Source organism: Balearica regulorum, chromosome 2 (genome assembly GCF_011004875.1).
Source record: "Balearica regulorum gibbericeps isolate bBalReg1 chromosome 2, bBalReg1.pri, whole genome shotgun sequence".
Classification (NCBI taxonomy): Eukaryota; Metazoa; Chordata; class Aves; order Gruiformes; family Gruidae; genus Balearica; species Balearica regulorum.
The window spans coordinates 137742279-137755945 of record NC_046185.1 but is presented as its reverse complement, the minus strand read 5'-3'; the positions used below and the strand labels follow the sequence as shown (position 1 = coordinate 137755945).

Genomic DNA, 13667 nt, shown 5'->3' with positions numbered 1-13667 from the left:
TATAGTACTGTCACCTTAGTATCAAAAAGTCTTAAAATGAATTCTAAAAGTAGCAGCTGGGATGTAGTCCATGCTAGTTAGATGCTAGTTATCAGTCTGAAGTTATTCCCATGCCTGATATGCTGACATTTATAAAACTAAGAGCATGTGAAAGAAAATAGTTTATCTGCAAGGCAGCAACTGCAGTTGGTCTCAACTGTAGTGCTTCACAAGGAAGTGGTCACCTACTTCAGCAAGATTTCAGAGAAGAGTTCCCTGACCTATTGACAAATGAGCTCTTCTGAACTCACGAGTTCGGCTGTTTCTTCTGAAAACCATCTCCTGGTGTGATAATTTAAGATATTGGTATCTTTTGATACCAGTATTGATTATTTGTTAGCATTTGATCATGCTTAGCAGCCTTCAGATAGAACAATCATCACCAGTGTTTTCCTAACATTATTCCATTCCTCTTATGGCACTGTGGTCTAATCATCTGAAACAGCCAAATTATCAATATCCAAACAGCTATCTCTCAATGTCACTTTATATAAAGGATGCATAGAAGACTCAAATCATCTATTGACTTTCAGAGTTAACCCATGGGAAATGGGAAAGTTGGAACTAAATGTTGATAGAAAATGCTGCTTTTGCAGTCAGGCTGTCACAGGGCTTGAATTTTCTGGTTTGGAGTTAACCTTCCATGGATACTCTGTGGAGCTGGATGTATGCCTTGAATCTGACTTCTCCTGACCCTTATTGTGCTACAGTTACCCAGTTCACCTAAAATAATTACTCAGGTCACACTGCAGACATGGCAATGACACTTATGAAATGTACTGTGGCTATATAGTGATGTTACGTGTATAGCTTGAGGCTTATCCCTTTTGATGACATTTGTGGAGAGGAGAGCACTGTCACAAGGCAATTTATATGTGATATGGCTTTAGAGTCTTGTGTGCTAATACTGAATGTATATTGTGACCCCTTTTCTGGTTTTAGTACATCATCACTCCGGTTCCTGATTTTCTGTTTGACAAAACAGAAGTTAAGCAGCAATGCAACCCTGTGCCTTTGTGGGAAGGGAGATTAGATGTGAACATCTAGATATCTTCTTTACTGTGTTATGGGAAATGTCAGTCAAATCACACAACTGCTTTTGGTCTTGCCATGTCAGTGGTATATGAGCCTTGGGTTTTCTTGGATGTATTAACAGGTTAAGGAAAAATTCTTTCAGCATCCAGACACTTGTAGTAATTTCATCATAGGTTATTATATAAACCAGACCTTTCTTGTGGGAGGTGAAAAGGTAATGTGTGACATACTTCAAGATGAAGATACGTGTCTAGTGAAGTGCCTATAGAGAAATAGGTGTGACGTAAAACTTGCTCAAGATTTCTACTGTGACAGTGTATTTTCTAAGAACTATATTTCAAGCTGAAGTAACTGTATTTCAGATTGAATTTTTTCCATGGCTCTATGACTAGAGGTCCATTGTAAATGAGTGAGCCTTTACAGGAGCTATTAATTGAATTTAGGGATCCTTTAAAAAAAATTGGCTCAAGTAGATTGCTTTACTTAATAATTGAAATAAAATGAATCTTAAATAGGGTTGCTCTTGAGTCTTGGGATTTATCGCAGGGCACTACCGAATCATTGTCTGAGAATAATGGGCAGTAATTGCATAAAATAATGAGCTTATGGCCAGTGCTTTTAATATCAAATTATTGTAGCATGTCAAATAAGATGAATTTCCAAGACTTACTTTCCCCAGGCTCTTAGCTAACCAGAAGGATGGTCTCCATGGCACTGCAAAACTGCTTGTGCAGTCCATTTGCTGTTAATTTTATCAAGCTACGTATCTAATATAATGAAAAATTTCAGTTTTCCCACTGAGCTCAATTACAGCAGTATTTTAAACCTGTGGTTTGAACAGATAAGGAAAAATTAAGAAAGATAATAATGATCAGGAATAAAATCATTAAAGTCACGAAGGGTTCCCTCCCAGTGATAATGCCTTAAGTAAAAAGCGTTTGTGTACATTTCCAGCTAGGTTAATATATTTACAATTCAGGTTATGATTGTTACATCATACCTAGGTATGTCACTAAACCACATTTACAGCATTTCAAATATCCTGCCCAGGTCTTATCTTGCCTCCTTTAAACTTTCTAGGCTAGAACAGAAAATAGCTGCAGATGGCAAAGAAAACACGGTCTCTGATATGAGGGGAGTCATTAGCTGTGGGTAATGTGTAAAGACCTTTTATTCAAACAATCTTCTGTAAGACCATGACATGAGCGCTGTGACAACCAGACTGATGCTGCAGTGCACTGACTGATCCGGGAGGGTGCCTGGGTTGCCAGACCCTGATGTATGACTTTTTTTTTTCCTCTGGAAGAGATTTCCATGACAGCTCCTTGATGAACCTGGAAATCTCCCCATAAGGGAGCCTTTGGGACAGGGCAGGCAAGACAAGTGCAAGGCAGTTGCTGAGAAGGCTTTGCACAGGCCTGGAGTAAAGCACACCTTACTTTGTCAGGTGCTGCTTAGCGCATCCTGTCCTGGCATAGCTGTGCTCAAGCCCTCCCAGAAGCCATGGTCTTCTGCCATACTTCCTATCCTGTTCTTTTGGCTGGACGGTGCTGACCTCTTTCTGGTGTCCCACCTGAGAGGCATCAGGACAGGTTTGGCAGTTCTTGGTGGCCATAAGCTGTTTGGCCTTGCTCTGTGCTGTCCCCTTCAGCTCCAGATGCAGCTCTCCCTGCATCACCCCGTCCTCTAGCTACCTCCCCTTAGCTACATGCCTCTTTCTTCCTCCATCACCAAGATGTATTATCAAAACAGCAAGGAGCATGAGAGGGCATGGACAATGACCATGGAAGGGAAGGAAAAAGATTAATCATTGTGCCATTCAGTGAATAACATACACACTGTTTCCCAGGCTATTTTAGTATTATCCAGCTGCATATGTTAATATAGCTTATATATGTATATTTCTGATAAGCTGTGCTTATCAGACTTTCATCTGTTTTGTCAATTTTCTTAGCAATTGGTTTAAAGTGAGAAGAAGGCTTATCAGTATATCAGTTCACCCTACGTACATTGGTATACACTGGTGATGTACAAAATGTGAATGTTGAGACATGATAATTTGGGTAGCATCAAAGCATGGAACGGAAGTAATGGAAGTAGCAATACAATAAATTAATATGAAGTGATCGGCTGATTTTATTGAAAGCTTCTCAACTCAGTTTGGGAAACTTTGCTGTATGAAGGCTGTCTAAAGTTGTATCCTTAGTGACCAGCAAAAATTCAGATAGAGCTTTGTAAAATGTAAGACTTGGTTTTCTCTGGCTGACTTCCCTCTTGATGGGAGGCAGCAGCAATGCTATGAGCCAAGTGACTGCAGAGCGCAGGGAGAGGGCTGTGTGCCGCTCAGCCTCCTGGGACACATTGGGAGACAGTTGTTAAAATAAGGAGATGGGGGATGTGTGGTAAGTACCAAACAGTTCTGAGCTTGGGCCTGATTGAGTTTGGAAAGTTTTGTCAGTACAATGAAAGTTCTGCTAACGAAACGTTACCCTTCCCAAAGGAAGAATGCGGATAGTGAAATAATTATATCCCAAGTTAAGTGAAGACTGAAGGTAAACTGCCCTCAGTTATCCATCCTTCGCTTTCCTATAGTGGTGCTTATAAACTGCTTTATAAACAGCCAAGAGGTTGCTGGTTTGAAATTTAAGAGCCTGCGGTGTGCTTAAAAACAACTTTTTGTGCCATCCAGCAATCAATGTATGTACTTAAGTGCTCCTTGAATCACAAGTGAAAATTACAATGTTAGAACTCAAAAGTATGAGACTGAATACAGCTGTTGTGATCATGTATCTATCAGTGTGTTCCTACTTGAAGTCCCGACATAATAGATATGTCACAAGGACAAAAAAAGATTGCACAAAGACCCTAGAAAAATACATCATGCAAAAAGGCTGGCTTTTTTATGACAGCTGTTTTTCATAAAAGCTGTTAACTTGGTATAGATTAAATTATGTTTACAAAAAGAAAATTAACTTCTGCTTCTTAACAGAAAAAGAAATCAAGAGGACAGATACTTGCTTTATGATTATGACTATGGGGTATGAATCAGCATCACGTTACAACCTTGAGCACGGTTGTAGTTTTGCTTGCCTCTAATCTCCCTGCCTTCTTCCCTGCACTATCTCTTAGGTGGCTTTGCTTCTCTTCCTTTAGAGAAACCAGTTCACAATCAGCCTATTAATCACTTTAATAATCAGTGTTTGGGTATTAACAGGACTGGAAGAGCAGATTCTTGCATGTTGGAGTTCATCACTGTATGTTTCTTTTTCCAGTTGCTTTCCCTGGCACTAACAACTAGCCATGTCCTTTGTCCGTGTTCCTTATTCACATGTTTCTCCTACAACTAACCTCTTCCCCAGTTTCCCCACAGCTGAGAGTTAAACTATCGCTCATGCTGTAGCAGGGAGTTGCCAAACAAGGAGCAGAGCTTGAAGAACTAAAAACTGCTTCAGTTCTTTGTTAACTCTATGGACTTATTAGCAGCTTTTAAATGTGGTTCTATCTATGCACAGTGTATCTTACAGAAAAATGAGACACTTGTTTACTAAGTCTGTGAACCAATTATTTTTACACTTCCAGTAGTGTAAACTCCAGCATTCTGGAAATTGTTATAGTCCCAAAGTCATCAGATAGAGAAAAATAAATATGAAGTCTGTTTTTTCTCCTCTTCAGTCAGGTATTCAGGGTATGTAGTTTTCCTTCATACTCTCTGGACTGAAAAGCTTCCCCTTGCCCCCACTTGTATGCAGGAAAGTGGCTGGAACAGACCATCGTTAAAGCTTCAGGTGGACAGGACATACATGTTAGCACAAGGATTTGGTTAGGTTACTTCCTGATGCTGCAGGAAATCCAGATGTTTTGCTGCTTGTGCTCCTGTTATTTAGAATGAATATCCTCCTGGTACTCACCCTTTAATGCACTGTGATATAGCAACAGCTATTCCCAGAATATACTAGCAAATCAGGTGTGAGAGGAAAAATACATGTAGTAAGTACATGACTGTGGTACATCTCACTTATTTTTATTCTGACAGTTTGTTCCAATTGAATCAAATGGGAGACTCCAAGACTGATTACAAAGACACTATTGTAATTATACCAGGGCCAGGCTCGTGGTGGCCTCAGCAGCATTCTGGCTGAATGAATTCAGAGTTTGTTTTGGATTATCAAAACTCTACAACTTTCAATGGTTCACTGTATTACAGTTTCAACAAATCTAAAAGGCAGATTTGATGAACATGTGAAATTATTTTGTTTTTTCTTTTCCCTGCCTGTATCAAGAATTCAACAGCCAAGGCAGGAAAAAACATTGAATAATTTAAGGAGAAAAATGTCCCCATAAGCCTATGTTAATGTGGTTCAATCCAAACATTCCTCTTAATATATTAGGTCAGTTCCTAAAAAAACCTGAATGTCAGTGAACTGACAAAAAGTGCTGTATCCTACCCACTTTTATTCAGTCTTACTGTTTGGTTATTTTTCCCCACCATTTGGACTTTGTTTTCTTGATTTAGCACTTTTTTTACTATTTTTTTTACTTTTTTTTTTACTATTTTTTTTTACTTTTACTTTTTTTACTTTTACTTTTTTTTACTTTTACTTTTTTTTACTTTTACTTTTTTTACCCCCCTTTTTTTACCCCCCTTTTTTTACCCCCCTTTTTTTTTACTCTTTTTTTTACTTTTTTAATTTTTTGAAACTTTTTTAAACTTTTTTTTACTTTTACTTTTTTTTTTTTTTTGGAAAAAAGCTCCACACTTGTGCTTTAGAGCTCTCCATTTGATTTCCAAAACCTTGGTGTTTGAATTGCAAACACCAAGGTAACGTGCATTTGTTTTACAAATACTTTTACTGAGAACTGAAGGTATGAACTGTTTGCAGTTCATATAAAAACTTTTTTCCAAGCCTATTTGTGTTTTGTATTGGCTTTTTTCCTTTCAGTTTGTTAACTTTAAGAGACTAGACTTTAACAAAGAACAGTTACAGCTAAAATGAACTCTTGCCTTATCAGAACAGCTGTTTATTAATGACCATGAAGAGGATGAATGGAGTCTCAGCTGAGTGCATGCCAATTATTTTGATACAAACACAGGAGCATAATAAGATATATATACACAGGCTTTGCCAATATTTGCACATGTTCAATCTGCCTTTAGTGTTGCTTTCCCCACTTCCCTGAAGAAGTGGTATCTTAGGTTCACCCATGTGAAAATTAGGAGTGCAGGCTCCTTTGGGCACGGCTGCATCACAGCTCCGCTCCTCCTGACTCACCTTTCCTTACAAACCCCATCAGCCTTTCTTCTACCTACCCACTGTGAAACCACTACAGTGGCTTTCTGTGGTGTGATTATTTGCCCAGGTCTGATTCTATCTAATAAACAGAAGCAGCTAAGCCTAAGAGAAGAGAGGAATTAAGGTAGTCATAACTTTACAAACCTTCTTCTCTTGCTTTTCCCCCTTTTCTATGAATTGTGGGGGTAAAAAGAACATGGTGTATTGTTTTACGTGAGTGAGCACGTTTAGTTGAAGGTCTTTTTTGTGCTAAGCCCCTCTGCTTCATAGCCGTGCCTCTGTACCTAATGTTGTTCTTTAGATGAACAGAAGACAGTGTCCTGACTGACATATATTAAGTCAGCATAAGCTATGTCATGTTGACATGACACTATCCACACTATAGATTTAGCTGACTCTAAACTAAGAGTGGTAATTTTTTTAATTGAGGTGCAATTACATTTTGGGAGCTTGTTTTGGTGTAGATCCAGGCAAAGGTGGGCAGGCTTAGGGTGTATCAGGGTCTGCCAACAAAGAATAGAGGCACACCAGCTTGTGATACTTTGCTTAAAGTCTTTCCTTAATGAAAATTTAAATTTTTATTTTCAGATTGGTGATACTTAATCCCTCAATCATTTCACTGTTACTTTCTACCAAATTTGAAGTTTTGCAACAAATTTGCTGCAAATAGGTTTCAAAACTATTTAATTTGTTTAGCTTTTTGTGTCTCTTCATGTAAGAGAATACAAATCAGCAGTTACCTATGGACCTGGAAATTAATAGGTACTTCAATAAAGATATAGTATTAAAACACTTTTATGTTCAGGACATGTTTGTAACTAGAACAAAATTGTGAGTTCTTCCTAGATTTAAACGTCTTTGTTTTGCTTTCATAGTCCTAGCTAAGATTCATAGAAAAGACACTAGGACACCGAGTATATTTTCATTTGCCTCCAAACTGAGCAGGCTGCCAGTGGAATACAGAGGTGGCTGTGTGTTAGAAAGGAAAATTGGTTTTTATGTCACTTCTGAAATAAGCAAATTTTTTTGTTTATTTTTCCTTCTCTTGCTCTGCATGCCGTTTGGGGTTGGAGCAGGAAGGCAGGAGGTGTGCTTTCACAATCCTTCTCCATACAGGGCAAAGTGCCAAGGTACTCTTACTCAGAGTTACACATGAGCCTTACACGATGACTCTGCCGCACACTTCTGTATGGAAGTATTGAATGTGCTGTAGAAATCTCATGTGACTTGCTCAAGGTCACTGTGCAGGCCAGAAGCTGTCAAGAATGAAAGTGACTCCTGCTTCTCTAGAACAAGAAGACCAAACTGCATTCCCAAAACATGCAGACGAGGAGAGACCTCGCTATGACTGCAGTGTGCATGGCGCAGACCCAATTTGCCATCCCGACCTCCCTCAGGAGCTCTAGGGTAGTCATTGTGATTATTATGATAACATTTTTCCACCTGAGCTGCTAGTTATCCCACTGTGATCCGACAAGGATGTTGATATCAACAACCATTACTATCGGGTAGCAGAATAGCTCTCTTCCACGGCATCTCTTTCAAACTCTGTTAGAGATTGAGAAAAATAAAATACTGCTGGTACAAACTTCTGAAAATAAACTAGGCTTGGCACAGGAATTACTGATGAATGAAGTTTTTTGTTTTTTGGGTTTTTTTTTTTGAGGGGAGTGAACACTTGAAGTCTATTTTCATTTTAATGGAAACATTTTTTGTCAGCCTGCCAATTTAAAATAAGGTTAGCAAAACAAACCTAAATATAGTGAAGGTGTAGTACAGCAAAGAAATTGTGAAAGCACTGAGCTAAAGTTAAATACCACATTATGGCCCTAGTTCAGCACTTTATATATATGTCTAAAAATAAATACATGAATAATGAAATACAAGCCAAAAGCTCAGCGGTCTCCCGGACATGGTTAGATAACTATCTGACTGTATTTCAGGTAAATCCAGATCTAAATATTAGCCTTGTCAAGAAGTGGCTTTAACTTTTAAAAATCTCTTTTTCTGAATTTAAATTGTTAAAAACTTAAAACTTCAATCTGCCTAGGGATTAAAATGGGTAAGTTATATCAGGAAGACAAACTTGTAAATATCCAGATGTACGTCTACCGGGAGGCTTCAAAATTAGATACATTTAAAAATAATTGAGATTATTTTACTTCAGAAGAGAAAATTAACTAAATCTAAACTCCTGAAAGCTTGTAGCACTGAATGCTTAAGATATTTTAGTGCTTATAGTAACTACAGTAAAATATTGTATACTTTGGGACATTTTCATGACTTGTGGCTGCTCACTTCCTTCTATTAAATTACACAGTACCTGAAATTCAGCTTTCAGGATTTTAATAAAGAATACTGTCTTTATTCTCTAATGCCGAAAAGAATCAGATTCTTATTTCACTAGCTTTTAAAATAATTATTTTTTCAAATAACTGGGAAGATGGAGCTTATAGGAATGGTATGGCTCCTCTATGTGAACTCCAGATCAAGTATGTTTTCAGACATTGCTTGTTCATTCAAGTATTTTTATGTGGCAGAAGAAAACATTTACCACACAAGGTTTCTCAAGATTATGGCTAATGAAATTTCATATTTATTTTAGTTTAGGACAAAAGTATTTAGGCCACGTTATTTTGTGGGAATGTTTCTGTAGTTGAGGACTGTGGAGTCCGTAAGGAAACTAATGAAATCTGCAAATCAAAAAATCTGAAATTCATTACTGTAGAATTTAAAGGTCTTTCTCCTTCATCAGGCTGATTTGAGAACTAGAGCCAGGGGATTGTAGGAGAGCTCAGTTTAATCACTTGCTGACTTGAAGACAAACTGGGAGAATGAGGCGTAGCTGGGGTGCACTGTGTGGTGGGACCTTTGGGAGATGCTAAGAAAAGAAAATGTGAACTTATTGTCTGAGAAGTAAAGGTCTTTGTAATTTGCAGTGACAGTTTCAGTCTCACAATATCCTTTGTGGTCAGTGCAGTAAATACTATTCATTTTGTAGATGAGAATACTTGTTTGAGGTTGCATGGCCAGTTACCAGAAGTCCAAGAGAAGGCTGACACGTACAACTAAAACTGAACTTTTAACCTTTCTGAACGAGTAATCTCCATGAATCGCAGCATACACACCTCAGTGTATGCTGACACTGCAGTGTCAATAGCTGCCTGACCTCTTCAGCTAATTGTCTCTATATATTGTCTTCCTCTTCCTTATTGCTTCTATAGACTGGGAAATAAAGAATTCCTATTTATTGCTGCTGTATCTCTAGTGACTCCTGTTTTCTCACATAATTTCAAATAAGCTCAATTAGTAGGAGGTAGGCTAAGAGGAGAATGACTAAGTTTGAGTGCTGAAATTCTCAGAAACTAAGGAGTCTGTGTTTTGGGAAGTCTCCCAAAATTTGGGAGAAGATGGCCGAAGCAGTGCATGGCTATAGTAACTATATTAAAGAAAAAAATGCTCAGATATTGAAACTTTTGACTTTCTACACACTTAAGGCAGTCTTTCATGAATACTTTAGAAAATTCTGCTTCCCTGCGTATGCACAGATATTTTCTTTTCCTGTGGAAATGTTGAAAATCAGATTTAAGATAGGGTTCAAACCTGAAGCCAAGTATGTCTCCAGATTCTGGATACTTAGTAAGCTGACAATACTTAAACCAGAACTTGTAAGCAGATTTTTTTTTCCTTGTCTTAAGCCTACAGTCAAGTTGGTAAAGGCAAGCTGAAACATCACAGCATTCACTGCCTAACATCTGCAAGTTGAAAATTCTGGGAATCTGTGTAATCCTGATGTAAGCTTAAAACTTTGTCTCTGAAGGATGTTTCCAAAGGGAAGGGAACTTGGCTATGAGATCAGTGAGTTTTATTTTTTTTGTGTCTAAGCTGGTGAAAAGTAAACATCAGAAGATACTAGCGTGGTTTTGCATGCAGGTGACATTGTTAGCTGTCTTCTAAAAGTTTGCATATGTTAGTACTGAGAAGCTTCATCTCCTGCTTGTCTCAAGCCCCCATTTCAAGAGCTATTAAATAACAATAATGGTCAGCTGAAATATCTTAAAAAGCATTTTTTGAATGAAACAGCTTTTAATTCAAAATCTAAGTTTTCTACAGTTGTATATACATCATAAAACTAAGACCCCAGTAATTTACCCAGTGAGGGCTCTGATTAAATCCTCGTTATTTGCACTGTACTTGAACGCAAACCAGTTCAACCTTTTTTAAAGCTGAAAATTACTGTGTAGCTTTATTGCTGTACTATTTGGGCTATTTGATAGAATCATGTGAAGCAGAATCAAATTACTTTCTTACAGAAGAAGGGAGCGGGAAAAAAAGCAGCCAGCGAGGCTGATTAATTTCCTTTGACTAGCTCCTTCCAGCTCAGCCTCTAGCGGCTCTCCAGCTTATGTTCTGCTGCTTCTTAGTGATTTTCATCACGACCAAAATATAAATTCTTTATTCTGAAATGCTTTGCATTCGGGATAAATAATGGGACTTGCCAAAACTGGGGGTCCTTGGTCTGTGGTGTGACTGGGTTAGGTGACCTTAGACTGGTTCTGGTGGCCCTCCTTCCTGAGAGGTGCCTTGGGAACATGCTCCATTCTGGTGGAATTGTGCTTTCCCTATCATGTGTGGGGCATACCCATTCACTATCTATTCAGCCAGATGAGAGGAAAGCCTTGAGGGCCTGTAAGATGGTATCTAGGAGTGGGCTGCTGCCACCGGAGCGCTCGCTCATCAACATGGAGAGCTGCTGCTGCAGTGTCGGAGGAGCCTCTTGTGAAGGTGACAGCTGCAATGGGGCGGATTGCCCCTGTGGCAGCACCGTGCTCCTAGCTGCTGCGTTTCCTGAATGGAGGCATCTTTCAGAGGTGTGTCTCTTGTATTTTATTCCGTTCGTGAGGCAAGAAGGGGGACCAGGAAAGGGGTCCATCTTCTGCTGGGGAGGAACTTGGTGGTTTAACTGACCAAAAAACTGTGTATTCCTGATCTGTAAGTCTTTAGATGTAATTTATAAAGACATTCGAGATAACTACAGTTGGAAGGGCTTGCATTAATCTGAGGTTAACAAACTTTTAAGAGCACTAGATCAACTGCACACTGAGGAAAAGTCTTCCGGTGAAGAAGACTTTGTATTGAAAACACCTATGATGTCATCCGTTTCCACTTGAGCTGGTTTTGTGGCTTGATGCAGCAGAGCATGCAACAAATATCATTGTACAGCAGAAAGTCACCAAAATAAAAACTGGATTAAAAGATCTAATTTTACTTTTGAGTAGCAGATACAAGCAGAATTTTCCTTGAGATTTTGAAATTACTTTGTTTCTTGCCACAGATGAGAATCAGCACTGCTGAAGTAGCATAGAAGAGGAACTGCCAGATGTTAAATAAAACCAATTTGCACTAGCAAATTTAGGAGTTTCAGGTTCTTTAGATAGCTGAAGATATATCTATATTTGGGATAAAACTCAGTCAAACCAAAACTCTGACTATTCTGAGATCGAGTGATCTCCTAGTATGTGGATGCTAAATTACATTATGTAAATATCTTGCATATTACAAATATCTAGATGACTTAGCAAATCTTTTCTGGAAAGTATTTCTGAAAGAGGTAGCTTCACTAATGTTCTAGTGGTTTAGATCCAGTAAGATAATTATTAATAAAGTACTAATTTCATAATTTTGCTCGGTGTTGAATCTTATTGCTAATGTGTGTGTGCTTTTAATTATTTTAGGAAATCTATCAGTGGTGTGGCTCATCATGCAATAAATACGAGCGGCTGAAGGCTACTCAAGTTGCTGTTGGCATTCGGGACAATGAACGAAATGGAAGGTCTAAATTAATTACCGTGGAAGAAGGGAGTGAACCAGAGCAGCTCATAGAGGTATTGTAATATGTGTACCAGTTACTGACATAGCTGTGAATATAATGTTTTTACACCTCAGGAACTAAATAGGATTGGGCTCAAACCTTATGTTCTTTAAAGACTCCAGGAAATCAGATTTAGGTTATGGTAGGCGAGTTTGTACTTCTTTTCCCTCCTTATCCAAGCAGTGTTAAGTTTATTGGGCAGTAGAGTCTCAGATAATTAATCATCTGAGAATACTTTTTCAAGACCTAAATGTCTGCTTTTTTGAATTAGCCGTAGGATGACTGCGTTAACAGCACAGCTGATACCTGAACCACGCTGTCTGCTCTGTGTGAGGAAAGAGCAGCATCGAGGTGGGACAGCACCGAACAGGAGGAAAGACATAGAATTAGTATGTCTAGGATGTCAACAAATGTCGCAAATTGCATAGAGATGGATGGGGCCAAGCACACTTCTTTGCATAACCATTTCTATTACAAACTCTTATGCATCTAGCCTCTAATAACCTTAGTGAGCCCCTTCCTCGTATATTTAGAAAGTTTAACTGTTTACTGAAAAAACAGAATTTAGATTAAATAACTGAGCTGATCAAAGTACAGTGCAAAAAAATTCATTCCCCAATTTATGGTGTTTTCAGATTTTGAAAAAATTAACAAGCACTGATAAGATGTTGCAGGCCACATCCTAATAAAAGCATTGTCACTTGGCATTTGTGTGCTAAATTAAGCTTTTTCCATTCATTCTCTAAAAAGAAGGAAGAGGGAAGCAGGGTCATAAAGCAGTCCTTCAATAAAATGGAAAATGTACAGTTAGAATATTATCTTGTACTTCAGATTAACGTCAGGAAGTAATGCTAATGGTGCATGCAGGTATGCCATTATTTTTGATGGTGCTTACATTCAGTTTTGTGAAATGGACTGTAGCTAGTTATTGCCTAAGCAGCAAAACATGCCAGGTGCTGAGCCGCCAACCCGTGGCCATGCTAGCTGTGGTGATGCCTCTGGATCTGTCCATCTGCTTGCAAAGACTTTTTGCCTGTGGGTGTGAGTACAGAGGTGGCTGTGCTCAGAAGTAGGGGAGGTGGCACTCAGTGCACTGGAGATTTTTGAAGGAAAAAACCAACTCCAATCCAGCTTTTTACTTCCTTGTACAGACTTCTCACACCGTCTCTGATGTGGCACATATTTTACACCTATAACTACTACGAAAAGAGCACAGGCTGGCAATTAGAGCCCAACCTCCTGCTCCTTACTTGAATCATGGTATTGGGTTGCATCCCACTGCGAGCTGCGGCTGGGTGGCACCGTGGGAACCTGCTGGCACGGTCCCCTGGCAGCAGCCTCCTCGTGCCAAGCCCATCACAGGGTTACAGCTCAAGGCTCTGCACGGGGTTTACAATAAGCTCACATGTGAGTTGGGAGCATCAAACAGA

The 13667-nt window shown here is 38.9% G+C and overlaps 1 protein-coding gene across 1 annotated transcript in view; it reads left to right on the top strand.

The window, feature by feature from the left end:
* Nucleotides 1-13667, top strand: part of SCIN (scinderin) — a 54616-nt gene that overhangs the window by 8328 nt on the left and 32621 nt on the right. The window contains exon 4 of the mRNA XM_075746092.1: nt 12101-12250. Within this exon, the coding sequence (XP_075602207.1) occupies nt 12101-12250 (150 nt within the window). The remainder of the gene's footprint in view (nt 1-12100; nt 12251-13667) is intronic.